The sequence below is a fragment of the Gekko japonicus genome, unplaced genomic scaffold, assembly GCF_001447785.1.
Source record: "Gekko japonicus isolate JY-2015 unplaced genomic scaffold, Gekko_japonicus_V1.1 scaffold424, whole genome shotgun sequence".
Lineage (NCBI taxonomy): Eukaryota > Metazoa > Chordata > Lepidosauria > Squamata > Gekkonidae > Gekko > Gekko japonicus.
In genome coordinates this window covers 718,416-739,326 of record NW_015165247.1, presented here as the reverse complement: position 1 = coordinate 739,326, position 20,911 = coordinate 718,416, and the positions used below count along the sequence as shown (strand labels likewise).

The following is a 20,911-nucleotide window of genomic DNA, read 5'->3' as shown; positions in this document are numbered from 1 at the left end:
GTCTCTTTGTGTCTCCTGAAAACATGTTGTATTGTAACTGGCTATAAATTCTGCTGCGGTGGCTCAAGTGGTTAAGACACTGAACTGCAGGCTGTGGAAGGTCGGTAGTTCAGCAGTTCGAGACCCGAGTGTGCCACATGACGGAGTGAGCTCCCGTCTCTAGTTCCAGCTCCTGCCAACCTAGCAGTTCGAAAGCAAGACATTGCAAGTAGATAAATAGGGACCACTTTGGTGGGAAGGTAACAGCGTTCCGTGCTCCTTGGTGTTTAGTCATGCCGGCCACATGACAACAGAAATGTCTTCGGACAGCGCTGGCTCTTCGGCTTTGAAACGGAGATGAGCACCACAACCCTAGAGTCGGATTCGACTAGCTTTTGAGGAAGGGAACCTTTACCTTTACTATAAATTCTGTGGACAGTTGAGCTCCTCCCCCCCTCCACCTCCCTGTACGAATTTTTGAGCTATGAAATGCTTTCTTCCCCTAGGGGTCAGTCCTGCCTCAAGGCCTTCTCCAGGTACCCCGACGAGTCCAACAACGCTGACGGGAGGCCTGAAAGCGCCAATTGCGGGCACCCCGTCGGCACCCCCAAACCCGCTGGCCAATATCCTCTCCAAGGTGGAAATAACCCCTGAGAGCATTCTCTCCGTGCTCTCCAAAACCCAGACTCAGGCGACACCAACCCTGCAAGGTAAATGCATCACGTGGGTGGGGGTCTGCTTTAGTCTGACGTAAGGATTGGCCAGGAGTTCTCCTGGTAGGATCTGCCTGCTTTCATTTAACCCCCCCCCCCCAAAAAAAAGCCACCCCTGGAGAGGAGTCTGAAGATGAAAGCGGACCAGGACTTTGGAGTTCACGTGTCTGCTCTTTCGTGTGGCTTTGTTTGGTGTAGTTTGGAGCCAGTTTGGTGTCGTGGTGAAGTGCGCGGACTCTAATCTGGGAGAACCGGGTTTGATTCCCCCACTCCTCCACTCGCACCTGCTGGATGACCTTGGGCAAGCCATAGTTCTGACAAGAGCTGTCCTTGAAAAAGAGCCATTTCTGTCAGAGCTCTCTCAGCCCCACCTACCTCACAGGGTGTCTGTTGTGGGGAGGGGGAAGGGAAAGGAGTTTGTGAGCCGCTCTGAGACACCTTTGGGTAGTGAAGGGCGAGGTATAAATCCAATCTCCTACTACTACTACTCACAGCTGCTGGATGACCTTGGGCAAGCCATAGTTCTGTCAGAGGTGTTCTTGAAGAAGAGCCATTTCTATCAGAGCTCTCTCAGCCCCACCTACCTCACAGGGTGTCTGTTGTGGGGAGGGGAAGGGAAAGGAGTTTGTAAGCCGCTCTGAGACTCCTTCGGGTAGTGAAGGGTGGGGTATAAACCCAATCTCCTACTCCAACTACTACTTCTTGCAGCTGCTGGATGACCTTGGGCAAGCCATAGTTCTGTCAGAGGTGTTCTTGAAAAAGAGCAGTTTCTGTCAGAGCTCTCTCAGCCCCACATACCTCACAGGGTGTCTGTTGTGGGGAGGGGAAGGGAAAGGAGTTTGTAAGCCGCTCTGATACTCCCTTGGGTAGAGTGAAGGGCAGGGTATAAATCCAATCTCCTTCACCACCTAGGAGCCAGTCTGGTGTCGTGGTGAAGTGCGCGGACCCTAATCTGGGAGAACCAGGTTTGATTCTCCACTCCTCCACTTGCACCTGGCTGGATGGCCTTGGGCAAGCCCTAGTTCTGGCACAGCTGTTCTTGAAAAAAGAGCAGTTTCTGTCAGAGCTCTCTCAGCCCCACCTACCTCACAGGGTGTCTGTTGCAGGGAGGGGAAGGGAAAGGAGTTTGGAAGCCGCCACCGCCACCTCCTTTATCTAATTCCCTCTTGAAGCCGTCCGTGTTTGTGGCCGCCGCCACCTCCTGTGGCAGTGTTGTATAGACAGAAGTCACAGTATTCTGTCTTATGGTATTGTGCCTCTCTTGTACATCGCCAGCCTGGCATAAGCTGGGATAGGGCAAATAATAATAATAATAATAATATGCTTCTCAGTCGAATATGAGCAAAGAAAATGCATGAAATAAGTGCCTGACGTGAGATTTCCTAAAGCTCGTTCATGCTTGTCTGTCTTGTATTCTGGAGCTGTAACAGAGTTGGTGGAAGGAGAGGAGGTGAACGTTTTAAGTCAATTCCATGTTTCTTTTTCCTCCCCCCAGGCTTGTCCTCCTTCCTCCAGAGCGTCGCCAGCAACACGGCCCAGCCGAGTGAGGTAGCCTCTCAGAGCACTGCCGCGTCTCCCGCCACCACGACGGCCCCTTGCGTGAAAGGGAGGAATGTTTCTTCCAACGCTCAGCCTTTTGTGCCGCAGGGTTTTGCATATTCTCCCAACTCTTCCTCTTCCGAGGTCTCTTCCACATCCGTCAACAAGGCTCCCCTCGGGCATAGCCCGGGGCTTCCCAGTTCCAGTTTTAAACCCCCTGCCAACACCTTGGGTTTTGCCGGCGGCTCCCAGACAGGCAGTCCTTCCGTTCGGCCAGCAGAGAACCCGCTGAGCCAGTCTTCCGAAATTTCGGAGACGAAAGTGGAGTCCGAACCCACTTCTCCTAGCCTGGAAATGAAGATTCACAATTTCCTCAAGGGCAACCCCGGCTTCAGCGGCTTGAATCTGAACATCCCGATTCTAAGTAGCTTGGGATCCACCGCGCCACCCGAGAGCCATTCCTCATCCTCGGATTTCAGCCGCGGGCCCACGAGCACTTCGATGGACAGCATAGACGGTACTCCAGTTCGCGACGAGCGGAGTGGAACGCCCACTCAAGACGAGATGATGGACAAGCCCTCGTCTAGCAATGTCGACACCCTGTCCCTGCTCTCAAAGATAATCAGTCCAGGCTCTTCGACCCCTAGCAGCACAAGGTCACCTCTTCAGAGTCGAGAAGACAGCTATCCCCAAGAGCTTTCTAATTCTGTGTACAGGTCTTTTGGGATGAGTAGGGATTCTCCATCTGGCATGTACAAACAGTCCTCTGATAGTATGGAATTACCTTCCTCCTTAATGGACTCTCCTCAGGAGAAGTTCTACCCTGACACTTCCTTCCAGGAGGACGAGGATTACCGTGACTTCGATTATTCCGGCCCTCCGCCCTCCGCCTTGGACAACCTGGAGAAGCAACCAGGAAAATCAATCCTGAAATCGGGTAAACTTGCCGATTCCGCGGAGTACCAGCCAGTTCTGCCTGGGTATGGTCAAAGAACCTCTGGATTCGGCATCAAACCCTGTTTCCCTCAGTCTGTCAGTTCTCTTCATGACCAGAGCGAAAGCCGCGATCCGTTGTCCTCTCCTGGAATGTACGGGAGTTATAATTTACGCGGGAACGACTCCGGTTCAGATGCATCCCCTACACCAAGTAAGAACGATGCCTTTTTCAGCCCGGATTCCAATCACAACAGCTTGTCCAACCCGATGCCGCACTCCGGCCTGTCGCAGAAACAGTATCCGGATTCTCCTCATCTGGTTCCGCACCGGTCGTCGCTCTTCTCCCCCCAGAACGCCCTCTTGACCCCGGCTAGCCGACCCCCTACCTCCAGCGCAGATAAACCCGTAGTGTCTTCCATCTCAGCCACTTCAACCATCGAGTTTAAGAACATGCTCAAAAATGCCTCCCGGAAGCCCTCCGACGACAGCAAGCATTTTAGCCAGGTCCCGAAGGGGGGTTCTGGCGATGGCTCCAGCCTCAGCCAGGCGGGTGTTTCTGCCGGGGAGGAGCAGCAGCAGCAAGAGGAGCATTACCGGATCGAGACCAGGGTCTCTTCCTCGTGTCTAGATTTGCCCGATAGCACCGAAGAGAAAGGGGCCCCTATAGAAACCTTAGGTTACCATAACCCCTCTAACAGGGGGCTGCCCGGGGAACCCATTCAGACCGTCGAGTCCATCAGAGTTCTCGGGAAAGGGAGCAGAGGACACGGTCGTGAAGCCGGCAGGGCAGGCTGGTTCGAGATGAGCGGCACGGGGAGCTCCTTCGATAACGGGCCTTCGAGCGCCACGGAGATGCCCGCCATGGGCGCCGCCGCTGGCGGCGTGTCCAGCTTCCAGACCCCGTACAAAGACCGTGGGCCGCCGTTTCAGGAGAACGTCAACAGCTTCAGAACAAACAGCTTCAGCGCATCCTTCGACCGTCACGGGCCGCCGCCGCTCCGGCCGCCTCCCATGGAGCACGGGACTTCCTTCCCAAGGGACCAAATGGGGCCGCCTCCCACGGGGCCTCAGTCTCTCCCGCCACCAAAGGATCTCAGCAGCCTTTTTCCTAGGGACCACTCGGTCCCCCCTCCGCGCATGCCGTCAGTGGATCACGCCAGCCCTTTCTCGAAGGAGCCGCCGTCCCCGCTGTCCTTGCCTCACGGCGTCCCTCCTCCCCCGCCTCCTTCCTTAGAGCGTGGGGGAGTCCCGTTTCCCAACCAGCCGCCCCCTCCCCTCCCCATGGAGCACCCCAGCGTCCCTTTCTCCACCCCTCCGCCCCCTCCCGGGGACCTCGGCCTCCCGTTTCCTGCTCCCCCCCTCGCCACGGAACACGGGGTCCCGTTTGCTAAGGATCTGGGTGCCGTTCATCAAGGGACAATGAAAGAGCATTTTAACCTCCAGTCCGGAGCACCCCGGGACCAAGGCGCCCCGCCTCAGCGAGACCACAGCGGTCAGTCCCTTGGTCGAGCTCGGGAGAACATAGTGGGCCTGTCCGCCCTGGCAAGAGATCCTCTGAGGCTGACCCTTAATGTCGGATCCTCTCTCCTGTCTCACCGGGACAACACAAACCGAGGGGGGCTGGGTGTTAGGAACCAGCGGCCAGACTTTAGGCCCAGGGAGCCGTTCTTAAATAGAGACCCCTTTAACAGCTTAAAACGGCCTCGGCCCCCGTTTGGCAGGGGCCCTCCATTCTTTGCACCGAAACGCCCCTTCTTCCCTCCCAGGTACTGAATTGAAGGCGTTCCGGAACTTTCTTAGAGGGCAGTGGAAGTAGCGCTTTCACTTTTCATTTCAATCTTTCCTCCCCCTAAAGGGCCCCACAACCTTTTTTTTTGGTTCTGAATTAAGGTATGTTCTGTGCTACAACACACACACACACATATATATATATTCCTATATAAATATATATATCTCGTTCTGTTGGTTTCCGGGGGGGGGGGGGGTTAGTTGTTGGTCTAAAATCTTAGGGGGTGCTGCAAAATAATTTAAGAACTAATCTTTAAAAAAAAAAATTGTTGTTGAAATAATAAAACGAACCTTTTGGTAGCTACAAATAACTAATCAACCATGGGATTTTTTTTTTTAAGCCAGTTTCCCCAGGCTGGAGCGCCTCCCCTGCGCTGCATCACCCGTCCCAAGTCTGCCTTTTTGTCCCCAATCACTCCGGTTCTCCCCTTCAGTGGTTTGTGCTTATTCCCCCCCCCCCACTTTGGGGGACTTTGGGGGTGACTCCACCGCTACAACAAATAGGGGAGGGGGGTGCCCATCTTTGCATGCTAATCCTTTCTCTCTTGCAGCCTTCTCTTAGGTTCTTAAGGTTCTCCTGCGTTTCTCAGTTCGGTGGGAGTAACGTGACGTCAGCCTGTGATCTGCCCAAGGTAGACCAGCGGGCTGATGAGCTAGTCTCAGGTGGAACACTGGGGGGGGGGGGGTCTGTTCCCCCGCCCCCTTGCCTGCAGTCGCTGTGCTTATAGCTGGCTGGGGCTTTTTGCGGGGGGGGGGGCAGTGCTGAGCAAGGTGGTTTTGCCTTTTTTCTCCGTTCCTCTCTTTCCACATTTCCTCCTTGATTCTAGCCAAAGTGCTTCTTTTTGTCCTCCCACAGAGACGGGCCAGTGGGTAACCCAGGGCCCGCATTAGGCCCCGCACCTGCCGATCATAATTCTAAACAGAATCCCTCATGGAGCTTGCTTTTGCCGGCCGCTGTCCGTAGAGGTCTCTTCCCCAGGCGCGCACAGTGATGTCCCCCCCCCCCCCGCTTTCTGAAAAGGAAGCACACATGCGAGGCGTTGGGAGAAGGACCCCTTTGATCCTGAGTCTGACCACCGAGGTGTGCGTTTAGAGGGGGGGTTGCATGCTTGCACTTCTGTCTTGGCTTAATCCATTTGCATCTTCCACGAGGCACCAGCGGTGGAGCTGGGAGGCATCTCTTCACTTGCACGGCTCTGGCACCAGCATGCTTACCCTCTGCTGCTTTTCTTGGTAGTGCAAGCTAAGCGGAAGGCAGGTTAAGAATGCAACGGCACCAAACGGATTCTCTCTCTCTCTCTCTCTCTCTCTCTCTCTCTCTCTCTGTCTGTCTCCCACCCCTCCTACCTTCCATCTCTACCCTTCTCTATACAAGGCTGTAGTCATAGATTACTTTGTTAATAGTTTCTTTTTTAACGCAATCTGTTAGGCAACTGGGAAGTTGCAATCCCGTTCTGCCATTTATGTGTTTGGAAGAGCAATACCCCTTAGATCGTGTGCGCACATGCACATTTCTTTTAATTTTTTAGTACAGAGGATGTACCATTTATATACCAAGAGAATTTCAAACATCCTGGGCTTACAAATGTGTCTTAATTAGCCTTTTCCCAGACTTCCAGAAGATGTGATGTTAGACCTCCGGGGGGGGGGGGGGGGTAGAATGCCATACAAATGCAGGAGGGCACCCGGCCAGTGGGTGTGGCCTGTGGGGCATCGTCCCTCAATTGACGATTGAGTCCTGTACCCGGCAATTGCTGCCCTGGGAGGCTGTAAGGGCCCCGCCTCCCCAAGAGAGAAAGTGCATGTCCTCCACTCTGCAAGAACAGCCAACGGGAGGGCGAGTTTACGATAGCCCCGCCTTTCTCTAAACGACACGACTTTTGCCACCTGCCGGCAATTTTAACACTTCATATTACAAATCTGGGATGGGGAACGTGTTCAGACAGTGCCGTCTGTTGTCACCAAGGGCATGATCCGGCTGCTGGGCCTCCTCCTGCGGGAGTCACTAGAAGGAACAGGTCTGCAGGGGTGGATTTCTCGGGGGCGTTGGCACAGGGCAGCCGAGCGGCCGATCGTGCACTGAGTCAGAATTAGGTTTTTCTCTCGCACCCCCCCTCCCAGTTTTTAAGACCGGCTTCAGAACACAAATGTTTTCGGGTTCTCTACCCTCCCCCCAATCTCTGAATTATTTTTTTTAAAAGCAGACCCTGCCTCTCTCTCTCTCTCTCTGTCTCTTAGTGGGCAGTTTCAGTAACTGGGGGTGGGTGGGGGGAGATGCCTGTGGGCTGGGGGCTCCTGACATTTCGTTGCAGTAGGAAATGGCTTTCTTAGTGATCAGAGGTGTTCCCTTTAGGCATCTCGTAGGGAAAAGGACTGGCGAGAAACCTTCCTTGTAAAAAAAGAAGAGAAAAAAAAGAAAAAGGCGATATCTATTTTAATGGTAAAGCTCCCGATCTCTCTCTCTCTCTCTCTTTTTTTTTTTTAATCCCAGATTTTGTGCTTTTACTTTAAAACGCTGCTAACAGCTGATGGTGATAATGTACATATGTGTAAAAAAAAAAAAGGTTGTTGGACAGGAAGTCTTTTTTTTCTGTCTTGAGTTTTCCCTTCCCTCGGCTTTGCTGTTACTTTTTGTATTTCACCTGATTAAGGGGGGGGAGAAAAATAAAACACGTATTTTTTAAGGAAAGCAACTAGTCTCTCTCGTGAAAGGACAGAATTTCCCAAGAGGGAAGGAAGCTACAGTTTGCTCCTTGGCCGTCCTTGAGAGCAGCCAGGTGTGGTCAGGAGGGGATCCCACAGAGAACGGGGAGGAGCGCGTGGCTAGCCGGACGGATCAAACTACGGCTTCCACGGCGGCTCCCACTAAATGTGCTGGGGGGGAAGGTCAGCTGGTTTGCAGGGGGAGGGAGGCGGCCTCCCTTGGTCCCCCTGGTGACATCCTAGACATGAGGTTTTTCTCCAGCTGAGCCGCATTTGGGTTGGGAGAGACAAAACCAAGGGCTGTCCTGGCTTCCAGCGCGAAGGAAGCGGCTGGGTCAATAATGCAATCGGTTCCAAAGTCAGGGGGCGGATTGCGGCCGTGGGGAAGGGGCTATTTTGAAAACGCTGTAAATAATTGGTGTGCTTCTTTTTTGTGTGTGTGCCTGTTCAAAATCTCTCCATCGGGTCTTTGTTGGCTTGATATTCTTAAGTGTCTCTTGGGGAGGAGAGAAAGCGAGAGATGCTCGGAGGGGAAGACGCCGCAAAAGCCACCGACGGTCTTTGGGCTGTATGAGTACATGAAATAAAATGACTAGTTTGACTGTTTGCATATTCTTCTTGTAAATAAGCCCTCTCCTTAAGTGTGCAGTAGGTGCAAGAACGCAGCCGAAGAGTAGAACCGGATATCTCCTCCCGTGCTCTGCAGTTGTAAGAGCGACTGCTCGGGCGCCGAAGGGCAGGACATCCGGGGGGGGCACCGTCCCAGAGGAAACCAGCCGGATGCGCAGATCGTGATCCCAGCAGCAGAGACACGCCCTGCCCCGCAAAATGTGCTTGGGAAGCTTGACTGTTCCTCTTAACGCCACACAGATCTGTATGTGGGGAAAGGGTGTGTGGAAAGCAGGCGCCTTTGCCCCGAGTAAAACGCAAAGCGGTGGATGTCCGAGAGATCCTCTGACCCCGACTTCCTCTCCTTCTCCCCTTATTTTTGTATTGTATGCTAATAAAGTGTTCTTGACTTGGTGTGGCCTCCTTTTCTAGGAGAAATGGGAGCTCCGGGCCAGTTTGCCTCACCCGTTTCCTTTTTGTCAAGTGGCCTCACAGGAGAGAGAACCTTTCACGGTGCCTCGTGTGAGTGGGCTGTATGTATGCAGTTATGCACAGGGCGTGATGTGTGGAAGTTGCACGTCCTTTCTTCTTCTTTTTTTACTAAAGCAAAATGTAACCATGCACATTTTAAAAATGCCTCTCTGAGAATTCTGAACAAAGTTTTAAGTCTTGTCTGTTGTTCTCCATGGGTTGGATCCTGTGGCTCCGTTCCACCACTGCCACAGCCATTAAGCAGAGCAGTATCCCTGAATGTGGTCTGCATTTGTGTAGTTTGGTTTTATTCATTCCAGATTTTGGGTATCCTCCCCCCCCCCTCCGAAATCTTTTCCCTCCTATACCCATCCGTTGACTTCCCAAGGCCTTTTAAGAGGGTTCATCCTGGACAGACTTAAGTGCCCCACGCCTCGTCAGTTACGGATGGGAAGGTTCATATGTTCGCCGTATTCAGAATGAACTTGCCTCTGTTCTTTTGGGGAGAGCCAGTTTGGTGTGGTGCGGACTCTAATCTGGGAGAACCGGGTTTGATTCCCCACTCTGCCACATGCAGCTGCTGGTGTGACCTTGGGTCAGTCGTACGTTCTCTCAGAGCTGTTCTCTCAGGGGCAGTTCTCTTTCAAGAGCTCTCTCAGCCCCACCGACCTCACAGGGTGTCTTTTGTGGGGAGGGGAAGGGAGAGGAGTTTGTAAGCCGCTCTGAGACTCCAAGTGAAAGGTGGAGTATAAATCCAATCTCCTCAATTTGGTGTCGTGGTTAAGTGTGTGGACTTTAATCTGGAAGAACCGGGTTTGATTCCCCCACTCCTCCACTTGCACCTGTTGGATGACCTTGGGCAAGACGTAGTTCTGACAAGAGCTGTTCTTGAAAAAGAGCCGTTTCTGTCAAGAGCTCTCTCAGCCCCGCCTACCTCACAGGGTGTCTGTCGTGGGGAGGGGAAGGGAGAGGAGTTTGTAAGCCGCTCTGAGACTCCCTTGGGTAGTGAAGGGCCATGGGGTATGAATCCAGTCTCTCTTCTGGTGCCATGTTCCTGCAGCTGCAGAGCTTCTGACTGTTGGATGGGGGCTAATGAGAAGCATGGGTGGGGGAAGAGGTTCGCTAAGGACTTGAATGGAAATGTGTCCGTCCCCCCACCCCCACCCCCCAAATGTTTTACTGGTTATACGGGGAGTGGGCCTACAGTATATCTTTCAAAAAAACAAAGATACCCTACTGTTTTATAAAACGGTGTTTCCCAACCTGTGGGCCGCAGACCAGCACTCCTTAAGGTCCGCCGCTTCCATTCCATTGCGCTCTCCTGTATTTTGGAAACCAAGATCTGACCCTGGAAAAAGCATCATGAATACAATTGTGTTTTGTTTTTTTCCTCCTTCACTGCATATTCAAAATACTAGAACTCCAGGGCATCCACTGAGGCTGACGAGCAGTACGTTCAGGATGGACAAAAGGAAATAACTTGCGCAGAGCATGAAGAAAGTGTGGGAATTCACCGCCAGCGGATGTAGTGAGGGCTACAGGAAGAAACCGCTTTAAATGGGGATTAGATAGGTTCATGAAGGACAAGTCTATCATTTGCCACTAGGCATGGTGACTGATGGGAATTTCCCCATTCAGTTAGCCTCTGAATCCCAGAGCCAGGAGGCAACTTCAGGGGAAGGCCTTGGCCTCCATGCCTTGTTGTTGGCCATCCAGATGAACTGGTTGGCCACTGTGAGACAGGAGGCTGGACTAGATGGACCCTTACTGGTCTGATCCAACAGTGCTCTTGGGTTCTTCTCAGGGGAAGGCCTCGGCCTCCCTGCCCTGTTGTTGGCCCGTGTGTGAGACAGGAGGCTGGACTGGATGGATCCTCCCTGGTCTGACCCAGCAGGGCTCTTCTGATTTTCCTATAGGGAACCTCCACATCAAGAGACGGTGAACCCCTGAATCCCAGAGCCAGGAGGCAACATCCAGGGAAGGCCTCAGCCTCTCTGCCCTGTTGCTGGCCCTGCAGAGGAACTGGCTGGCCCCTGTGTGAGACAGGAGGCTGGACTAGATGGACCCTCACTGGTCTGATCCAACAGGGTTCTTATGTTGCTGAAGTAGGTTAGAGAGTGAGTAATGGAGGAGAAGCAAGTGACCAAAGGCTGGAATATAATTTTCATATACATAGTCAGAAGTCACTGGGAAAGACAGTAATGCTAGGGAAGTTGAAGGCAGGAGGAGAAGAGGAAGACCCAACATGCGATGGATTTACTCCATCGAGGAATGTTATGGGGGACATTAATTCTTAGAGTCGCCATAAATCAGAAACGACCTGGTGGTACTTCACACACGCGAACACAAACGCTGTGTGTTGGAATGCCACTTCAGGTTTGTAGTGGCGGGCAGTGCACCCTTTGTGCGATGTTTGTTGGGTTCTCAAGAACGTCTGGTTGGCCGCTGTAAGTAATGGAACGTTGAACGAGATGAATGCCGGTGTCATGCCAAAAAGCCATGAGTCACAATATGAAGTAAATTTGGACCGGGGTGGGGGGCATACCAAACAGATTTGGGAACCGCTGCTCCAAAATGTTTGAGGTAGCTCGCAAATCTTAAAACAAGTTGTGCCAGCTGTAAAATACCCCCTCTAACAATTACGCTAATACCAAAAGTATTAGCGTAATAGTTAAAACTGTCTCCCGACCATTGTTCCCTCTAAGCTGTGGAGTCCTGTGAGCAAAAAACTACTTTGTGAGCTACTGGCATTAAAGTTGAGCGAGCGATTTGACTACTGCATGCATTAGTCTGCTCTGGAGCCATCTTTCCTGAGCTAAGACAAAAATCTGTGAGACGGAGACTAAAAAACTGTGAGCTGGCTCACACTAACTCAGCTTAGAGGGAACACTGCTCCCGACCACAGAACACTGTGGCTGTTCTAGCGCTATGCATAAATATCACAAGCCTCAGTGTGATCAGATGTCAATGCCGTGTTCTGCCAAATCCGGTTCAGGAGTAATCTCATGAAGTCCTTCAACCAACCACAGCCCATGTTTCCCCTTCCTGGAGGTGGTCCTGCCCAACAGCCAAGGGAAAACCCACCAAAGAGCACCACCTATCATCAATAACCGATGTGGTGGCTGCTGGGTGAATGTCTCAAGGAAGACCTCCGTAATTGGGAAAGGCCCGACAGGGCCTTTCCCAATTACGGAGGTCTTCCTTGAGACATTCATTCAGCAGCCACCACATCGGTTATCAATGATAGGTGGTGCTTTTGGGCACTGTAAGAGATCTGGAGGCGCAGCCAAGACCCTCTTGAGTGCAAGCCAGTGGGTCAGGTGCCCTGACCCAGACCAATTGAAAGTGCTTTGAATTGTGTTCGGGGCCATTCTGGAAACAAAACGCAGGCTTTTTAACGCTGCTATAATGCGGGTGGAAAGGGGGAGCACCGGTCAAACCCCAACTGCCACATTTTGAACTGGTTGACGCCTCCGAGGAAAGGTGTGGTGGGCATTCCAGCAGAACTGGGCCTCTGAACTACCACAGTTCCATGCTGGAGCTAACCGTACCTCCAAGCTTCGGAGCTGCTCCATCAAAGGGGGGAAAAACCCACCTGGAACAAGCCATCAACCCCCTCCAAACACCCTCTCTATTTTGTCTAGACCAGGGGCCTGTGGTTTTTTTTTTTTTTTTTTTTTTTTTTGAACCTCCGAGCATCTTTGGAACCCCACCAAAATGGGTGGTGGGCACAGTCACAAAATGGCTGCCACGGGAGGCCGAAACCATCACAAAATGGCTGCCACATACCAGAGCAGTAGGCTACGCAGCGGGTTATTTTCTTTCTTATGCGCCCAGCTGGCCTTCCGCCGCGTGGTGGAGATCCATGTGCTGTGGTGGCAGCCAGGGTTCCCTCTGAGCTGAGTGAGTGTGAGCTGGCTCACAGTTTTTTTGGCCTCCAGCTCGCACATCTTTGTCTTGGCTGAGGAAGGAGGGCTCCATAGCAAACAATGCAGTAGCCCAATCGCTCGCTCCCAACTTTAATGCCCATAGTTCACAAGACTCCACAGCTTAGAGGGAGCGTTTGTGGCAGCCGCCGCTGAAGCAACTTTTTAGAAATCTGCAGCGCGTGTTAGATTTGCAGTGGCCGACAAGAAGCTCCACGTGGCCTTACCCGCTTTCTAAAAAGACTGGTGGGTGTCGTGATGACCCCGGGTGGTTTTCAGGGCAAGAGATGAACGGAGGTGGTTGTCTGCCTTCCTTTGCTGAGCATCCCTGGCCTCGGTGGTCTCCCATACAAGTACCGAGCATGGCCAAACCTGCTTAGGTTCCCGATTCTGATGAGACTGGGCTACTGGGGCTACTAGCCCCATGTTGGGACCCCTTTTCTAGACTTCTCCAGTTTGGTGTCGTGGTTCAGTGCGCGGACTCTAATCTGGGAGAACCAGGTTTGATTCCCCACTCCACTCGCAGCTGCTGGATGACCTTGGGCAAGCCATGGTTCTGCCAGAGCTGTTCTTGAAAAAAGCCGTTTCTGCCAGAGCTCCCTCAGGCCCCACCGACCTCACAGGGGGTCTGTTGTGGGGAGGGGAAGAGAAAGGAGTTTGTAAGCCCCTCTGAGACTCCCTTGGGTAGTGATGGGCGGTGTATAAATCCAATCTCCTCTTTGTATCAGTCCTTGTTGAGCTGGGAGTCAACATATTGCTGATGCGTCCCCTTAAATGCTGGAGACCAGGCCCTGTGGTTTCATGAAGGGACTACGGCTCAGTGGTAGAGCACACAGAAGGTCTCCGGTTTGATCACTGTCACCTGCAGATGAAAACCAGGCAGTAGGTGATGTGACAAACCTTTCTCTGCCTGTGGCCCTGGAGAGCAGCTGCTAGTCTGAGTAGACAGTACTGACCTTTATGGTCTGAGGGGAATAAAAAGGGAGCCATTTGGGATCCCAAACAGTTTCTTGGGGCACGGTTGTATCCCTCCATTTTGCCTTCTGGAACGCGCCTTCCATTTGTCCTGCGGTGGTGAGGCCACAGGCTTAGAGGGCGTGGAATGGGCTTGGCCTAGGGGCTAATAAGGACAGCTAAACCTCCACTGTACAGCCGGTTTAGTTTTTCTAGGTCTGACCCCTGAAGCTCTTCATGTCCCCTTCTGACAAGAAACCTTCACATCTTGCAACCTGAATGCGCTTCATTGTTCAGGATTCTCCTTCAGGGATGGCGGTGGCTCCAGCGGTTGAGCCTCCGCTTGGCATGCAGAAGGTCCCAGGTTCAATCCTCGGCAGGGCTTTTTTTGTAGACAAAGCCCAGCAGGAACTCATTAGCATATTAGGCCACACCCTGACAGCACAGCTCATTAGCATATTAGGCCACACCCCCATGTTACCAGAAGTAACCTTTTGCTTCTTATTCTGTTTACCTTGTTTGTTGTCAAAACCCAGGGCTTTTTTTTTTTTTTTTTTGTAGCGGGAACTCCTTTGCATGTTAGGCCACACATCCCTAATGTAGCCAATCCTAATGAGTTCCTGCTGTTGGGTGTGGCCTATTATGCTAATGAGTTCCTGCTGGGTGTGGCCAACTCGGGGGCCAGCTAGAACGCCATTCCTGTGCTTTCCTGCCCCAAAATAGCCCTGGTCCTCGGCATCTCCCAGGTGATGCTGGGCAATACTCCCTCTAAGCTGTGGAGTCCTGTGAGCAAAAATCCTGCTTTGTGAGCGGGCGATTTGGCGGCTGCTTAAATTAGTTTGCTCTGGAGCCCTCCTTCCTGACCTAAGACAAAAATCTGTGAGGTGGAGGCTAAAAAACTGAGCTAGCTCAGCTTACAGGGAACACTGGTGCTGGACCCAGGATCTGAATTGGGATAATCAGACAAGGCTGTGGCAGAGCATCTGCTTTGCATTCCGAAGGTCCCAGGGTCCACCCCTGGCATCTCCGGTTGACCAGGTAGTTAGTGGTAGTTGGCCAGGTAGTTAGTGGAGAGCTCCTGCCACCAGTCTTAAGGTGGACAATACACGACTTGGTATGATTCGTGTGTGGAGCAGACTGCAAGTCAAGGCAGCGAATCTCTGTCTGGTCTACGTCCCTTTCGCTGTGGGAGGCCCTCACAGTGCGGCCCCCTTCAGTTTAAAAATCTCGTGCCCAGACACCAGCCATTCAGCTTGGCCAAACTGGGGGGACAGCGATCCCCCCCCTTGCCTTTCACTCCACCAGTTTCCTCATCTGTCTTGGCTGCTGTGCACCTTGGATTTGTAGTCCTCCGCTCAGGTCACTCAAAGCCAATGTTCCCTTTTGCCAAGCAAAATTGGCACGACCTTGCCGGGAACATGCAAAGCGGGTGCCCCTCTGTAGCTTTCCATTTTTGCTAGGGAAGGGGTACGGTGCTTTGTAAACCCGTCGCATAATGCACGCAAGGATATTGCGGGGATGGTGAGATTGGCGACGAAGTCACCAGTCTCTTGGGCCCCCACTCCACAAGATGCCTGTGGCTGGGGAGAGGAAAGGAAAGGCGATTGTAAGCCACTTTGAGACTGCTTCGGGTAGAGAAAAGTGGCATATCAAAGCCTACCACTTCTCTGGTGTGGGGGCAGACAGCTATGCCAGTCCGGCACTTTGCGCGGGCCTCTGTTCCAGGGCAACGGTGGGTGTGGCAGCGAGCCCCCTTGCCCTTGGCCGTGGAAGGGTCATGCGCACCTGGCAACCCCTAAGGAGAGGCCATTCCCGTTGGTCGAGGGTGAGGCCCCGGGATCTCCGACACGGTGCCTATGTGGTGCCTGCCGACACCTTTTGGTGCCAGTTTGGTGTAGTGGTTAAGTGTGCGGACTCTAATCTGGGAGAACCAGGTTTGAGTCCCCACTCCTCCACTTGCACCTGCTGATGTGACCTTGGGTCAGTCACAAGCTCTGGCACAGCTGTCCTTGAAAAAGAGCAGTTTGTGTCAGAGCTCTCTCAGCCCCACCCACCCCACAGGGTGTCTGTTGTGGGGAGGAGAAGGGAAAGGAGTTTGTAAACCGCTCTGAGACTCCTAAGTGAAGGGCGGGGTATAAATCCAATCTCCTCCTCCTCTTCTTCTTCTTTTCTGGTGCCCAAGTGCTTTTAGAAAGTAGATGGGGCTTTTATTTATTAAATTCAATTCCCCATAGGACAGGGCCCAGGGTGGCACACGTCAGAAAAATCTTTACATCGTTATAATGAAAACTTTAAAATCATTAACTACACAACATAATTACCAGTCAGAGAGCAATAACACTGCCAGAGTGTGCCCACTGCCTTCTGTGGGGGTGGGGGGTGGGGAGAAACAGGCGTGCCAGCCAGATGGGATACCATCGCTGACCTCAACCAAACACCTGGTGGAACATCTCCGCCTCACATGCCCTGGGGAACTGCATTAAGTCCCGCAGGGCATGGCAGAAAGTTCCCCCGGGTTGGGGGCCGGGGCCGAAAACACCCTGGCCCCTGGTCGAGGACGGCCGGATGTCTCTGCCAGGTTTTGTTTTGCTGCTTTTGCCCAGCAAGGTTTCGGCTGCGCAGATCTGTAAAAATTTTGCTTTGGCGGCAGCTGCCACCGAAGCAAGAGTTCACCGTGTGAATGAAGGTAGGCCGCGGCAGCCATTTTGTGGCTAGGTCGGCCTCCCGCGGCAGCCATTTTGTGGCCACACCCACCTCACTGTGTCAGAATTTCAAAGGCCCCCCAAAAGATGGGGAACCCTGGTGTGGCCCAACAGTGGCGGCCCTTCCCTCGGCCTGCCTCACCAGTCCTGCGGCCGAGCCCAGAAAGGGGAGCCAGCCCAGCCCTCACCAGAACGGGCTCCGCTTCCTGAACGCTTTTGAAATTCCTTCCCCTCACAAGAGCTGGCCCACTCTTGGTGGCAGCACGGTGGTAACCTCGTGAGGTGATATGGCTCCTGTTGGCAGGAGTCTAGCTAGGAGGTGGCCGCTGCCCAAAATCTGCCACCCAAGGCGGCCACCTCATGGCACCTTTAACATACGTGAAGCTGCCTTCTACTGACCCTTGGTCCATCAACCTCAGTATTGTCTACTCTGGCTGGCAGCGGCTCTCCGAGGTTTCAGGCATAGAAAGGCCTTTCCCATCATCTCCTGCCTGGTCTTTTCAACTGGAGATGGTGAGGATTGAACCTGGGATGCCAAGGGGATGCTCTTCCACTGAGCCACAAGCCCACCAGTTTCTTTGGGGCTCCGTTAAGTCTGGAGGTGAAGAAAGCCTTTTGACCTAACCGGACTGCTCCATGCATTGTGGCCCGTGTTGTGTTTGTGTCTAACTAGATGGACCCTCACTGGTCTGATCCAGCAGGGCTCTTCTGATGTTCTTATGGATTTGTGTTCTTAACCTCCACATTCAGAGGCAGTCAACCTCCGAATCCCAGAATCAGGGGAAGGCCTCAGCCTCTGTGCCCTGTTGGACTGATTGGCCACTCTGTGGGACAGGAGGGTAGACTAGATGGACCCTCACTGGTCTGACCCAGCAGGGCTCTTCTGAGGTTCTTATGAGGGGAGAGCCTCAGCCTCTGTACCCTGTTGTGGGCCCTCCAGAGGAACTAGTTGGCCACTGTTTGAGACAGGATGCTGGCCTAGATGGACCCTCCCTGGTCTGATCCAGCAGGGCTCTTAGGTTCTTTTCATGGGAGGGCCTCAGCCTCTGTACCCTGTTGTTGGCCCTCCAGAGGAACTGGATAGCTACTGTGTAAGACAGGATGCTGGAGTAGATGGACCCTCACTGGTCTGATCCAGCAGGGCTCTTCTGATGTTCTCAGGGAAAGGCCTCAGCCTCTCTGCCCTGTTGTTGGCCCTCCAGAGGAACTGGTTGGCCACTGTGTGAGACAGGATGGAGGACTAGATGGACCCTCACTGGTCTGACCCAGCAGGACTCTTCTGATGTTCTTCTCAGGGGAAGGTCTTGGCCTCTCTACCCTGTTGTTGGCCCTCCAGAGGAACTGGCTGGCCCCTGTGTGAGATGGGAGACTGGACTGGATGGACCCTCACCGGTCTGACCCAGCAGGGCTCTTCTGGTGTCCTTCTCAGGGGAAGGCCTTGGCCTCTCTGCCCTGTTGCTGGCCCTCCAGAGGAACTGGCTGGCCCCTGTGTGAGACAGGAGGCTGGACTAGAGGGACCCTCACTGGTCTGATCCAGCATGACTCTTCTAGTGATCTTCTCAGGGGAAGGCCTCGGCCTCTCTGCCCTGTTGCTGGCCCTCCAGAGGAACTGATTGAGGCCACTGTGTGAGACAGGAGGCTGGACTAGATGGGCCCTCACTGTTCTGACCCAGCAGGACTCTTTCTTACGTTCTTAGGGTTTGTTGTGCTTGATTCTCCGGGCAAGCAAGCTGTTACTAGCTCTGTGTTTCTCAACACACAGCAATCTTTCCCATTGCATTAATGTTCTCCTCTGGCTCTCAGCCACTTTTGCTCTGTGTCGCTGAGCCTTAGGGGTGTAAGGTGTTGCCTTTCATTTTTAACTGGCTGACGGGGAAGGTGTGGCGTATCTGTTGTTCATGCAGCGGATCCCTGGGGAGTAGCTCCTACTCAGAGGAGGCTAGGCTGGGCCGAGTGGCTGCAGGGCAACTGTGTTCGTTGTCTCATTCAAGCTTTCGTGAAAGATGTTGTTGCTCTTGGCACTATTTTGAATGAGGGTGGTTTTAAAGAGAACTTGAAGGTCCTCACTGATGGACCTCCTGAGGGCACCTGGTATTTTTTGGCCACTGTGTGACACAGAGGGTGCGTTCAGACGGGGCGTTTCTGCCGGCATAAACTGCACCGGGAACCGGTGCAGTTTATGCTGGCAGAAACGCGATCAGACTCACCCTCCTGTCTGCGGAGCCCTCCGGTGGACGCCCGCTCACACGCTGCGGGCGTCGGGTTTTTTTTTTTTTTTTTAAAGGACTGTTTGAGCATGCGCACAGGCAGCCATTCAGAGAATGGCGATTTTTGCGCATGCTCAACCCCCCCCTTACATTTAAACTTTAAAGGTAAGCACTTACCTTTAAAGTTTAAAGCCCAACCTGGCCTGTTTCAGTCCCGGACTCCTCCGTGACGGTAAAGTAAGGGCTTTTTTTTTTTCTTCACAAACGCTCGGGGCGAAGCTTCGCCCGAGCGCATATCGCTTAATTAAAAAAAGATGGCGGGGGAAAGCCGGAAGCCTCAGGCTTCCGACGGAAGTGGCTAGGCACCGGTGGAGAGCGATCAGACGCCGGTTTGTATCGGAAGCCACCGTTGCACTCTGTTTACCACCACTTGGGACCTAGTGGCAGAGTACAACGGTGTAAACGGCTTTGTAACGGTTAGGGACGGGAGGCAGATGTTCGCCATGTGAACGCCGGTAAGTACACTGGTTGGAATCGTCACCTATTCCGTTACAAATGCCGCGTCTGAACGTACCCAGAGTGTTGGTCTGGATGGGCCATTGGCCTGATCCAACACTGGCTTTCTGTTATGTTCTTATAGGAAGCAGAAGTCCATCAGTGGCTGTTAGACACAAGGTATGGATAGGAACTCTCGGTCTGGGGCAAGGGATGCTCTGTATTCTTGAAGCAATGCCGGTTGGGGATCGATCCCCAAACCTGCCAGAACTGTTTAAGCAGGGAGGGGCGGGCAGGAGTGGGTTCCCTGGAGCAAGCGGCAGCCTCGTTTTCAGAAGGCGGGTGGGTGGGCAGGGGCAGATTAAGGTCCACTGGTCCCCTAAGCACTGACCAATCTTGGGTGTCATCGCCTATGACACCACACCTCGCCAACAAAAAAGCAGAAGATAGCCCTAGGGTGCACCCTGTTCAATGTGCTCTCGTTTTACAAATCTTCGGGTTGTTTTCTTTTCCTTTTCACCCTTTCCCCAACTTTGTGGTGCCCCCTCTTGGCCCTGGTGCCCTAAGCACTTGCTTCCTCTGCTTCATGGGTCATCTGCCCCAGGCCTCTAGCCAGGGTTTTTTAAGTGGGGGGCATTTAAATTTCTTAGGGGGCCACTGGGTAATCAAATTAAAGGAATACCCGGCTCCTTCCCCACACCTGCTGCCACTTGAGGGGCGCTGGGCCGGATGGGAAGGGGGGCATTGCCAGTAAGTCAGGGGGCCTGGCCCCAAGCTGCCCTGCTGTAGCTATAGGCCTGATCTGCCCCTGGAGGGATGGGGGTCAATGTTCCCTCTAAGCTGTGGTGTCCTGTGAGCAAAAATTCTACTTTGTGAGCTACTGGCATTAAAGTTGCTTTTATGGCAGCGCTTTGCCCCCTCTTGGCCCTGGTGCCCTAAGCACCTGTTTTGTCTGCTTCATGCTTCATCCGCCCCAGGCCCCTAGCCAGGGATTTTTTTTGGGGGGGGGGCATTTAAATTTCTTCGGGGGCCACTGGCTAATCAAATTAAAGGAATACCCGATTCCTTCCCCACACCTGCTGCCACTTGGGGGCAGCTGGGCTGGATGGGAAGCCAGGGGGGCCTTGCCAGTAAGTCCGGCACCCAAGCTGCCCCACTGTAGCTATAGGCCTGATCTGCCCCTGGGGGGTGGGGGGTCAATGTCCCCTCTAAGCTGTGGAGTCCTGTGAGCAAAAATCCTACTTTGTGAGCTACTGGCATTAAAGTTGTGAGCAATTGACTTGGCTACTGCATAAACTAGTTTGCTCTGGAGCCCCATCCTTCCTGAGCCCAAACAAAAATGTGTGGGCTGGAGGCTAAAAAACTGTGAGCTCGCTCACACTAACTCAGCTTAGAGGGAACACTGGTGGGGGTGGGACCAATGTTCCCTCTAAACTGTGGAGTCTTGTGAGCAAAAAATCTCCTTTGTGAACTCCTGGCGTTAAAATTGTGAGCAAGCGGTTTGGCTCCTGCATAGATTAGTTTGCTCTGGAGCCCTCCTTCCTGAGCGAAGACAGAAATGTGTGAGCCAGAGGCTAAAAAACTGTGAGCTAGCTCACACTCACTCAGCTTAGAGGGAACACTGGTGGGGGTGGGACCAATGTTCCCTCTAAGCCGTGGAGTCTTGTGAGCAAAAAATCTCCTTTGTGAACTCCTGGCGTTAAAATTGTGAGCAAGCGGTTTGGCTCCTGCATAGATTAGTCTGCTCTGGAGCCCATCCTTTCTGAGCGGAGACAAAAATGTGTGAGCTGGAGGCTAAAAACCTGTGAGCTCGCTCACACCCACTCAGCTTAGAGGGAACACTGGTGGGGGGGTGGGACCCTATTGCGTGCCTCCAGCCCCACCACGAG

At 53.1% G+C, this 20,911-nt stretch overlaps 1 protein-coding gene across 1 annotated transcript in view; it reads left to right on the top strand.

Moving 5' to 3' along the window:
* The window catches only part of RPRD2 (regulation of nuclear pre-mRNA domain containing 2), a 95,839-nt gene extending 90,759 nt beyond the window's left edge, over nt 1–5,080 (top strand). The window contains exons 10-11 of the mRNA XM_015410109.1: nt 486–689; nt 2,188–5,080. Of these exons, the coding sequence (XP_015265595.1) occupies nt 486–689; nt 2,188–4,940 (2,957 nt within the window). The 3' untranslated portion in view covers nt 4,941–5,080. The remainder of the gene's footprint in view (nt 1–485; nt 690–2,187) is intronic.
* Nucleotides 5,081–20,911: the final 15,831 nt, after the last annotated feature.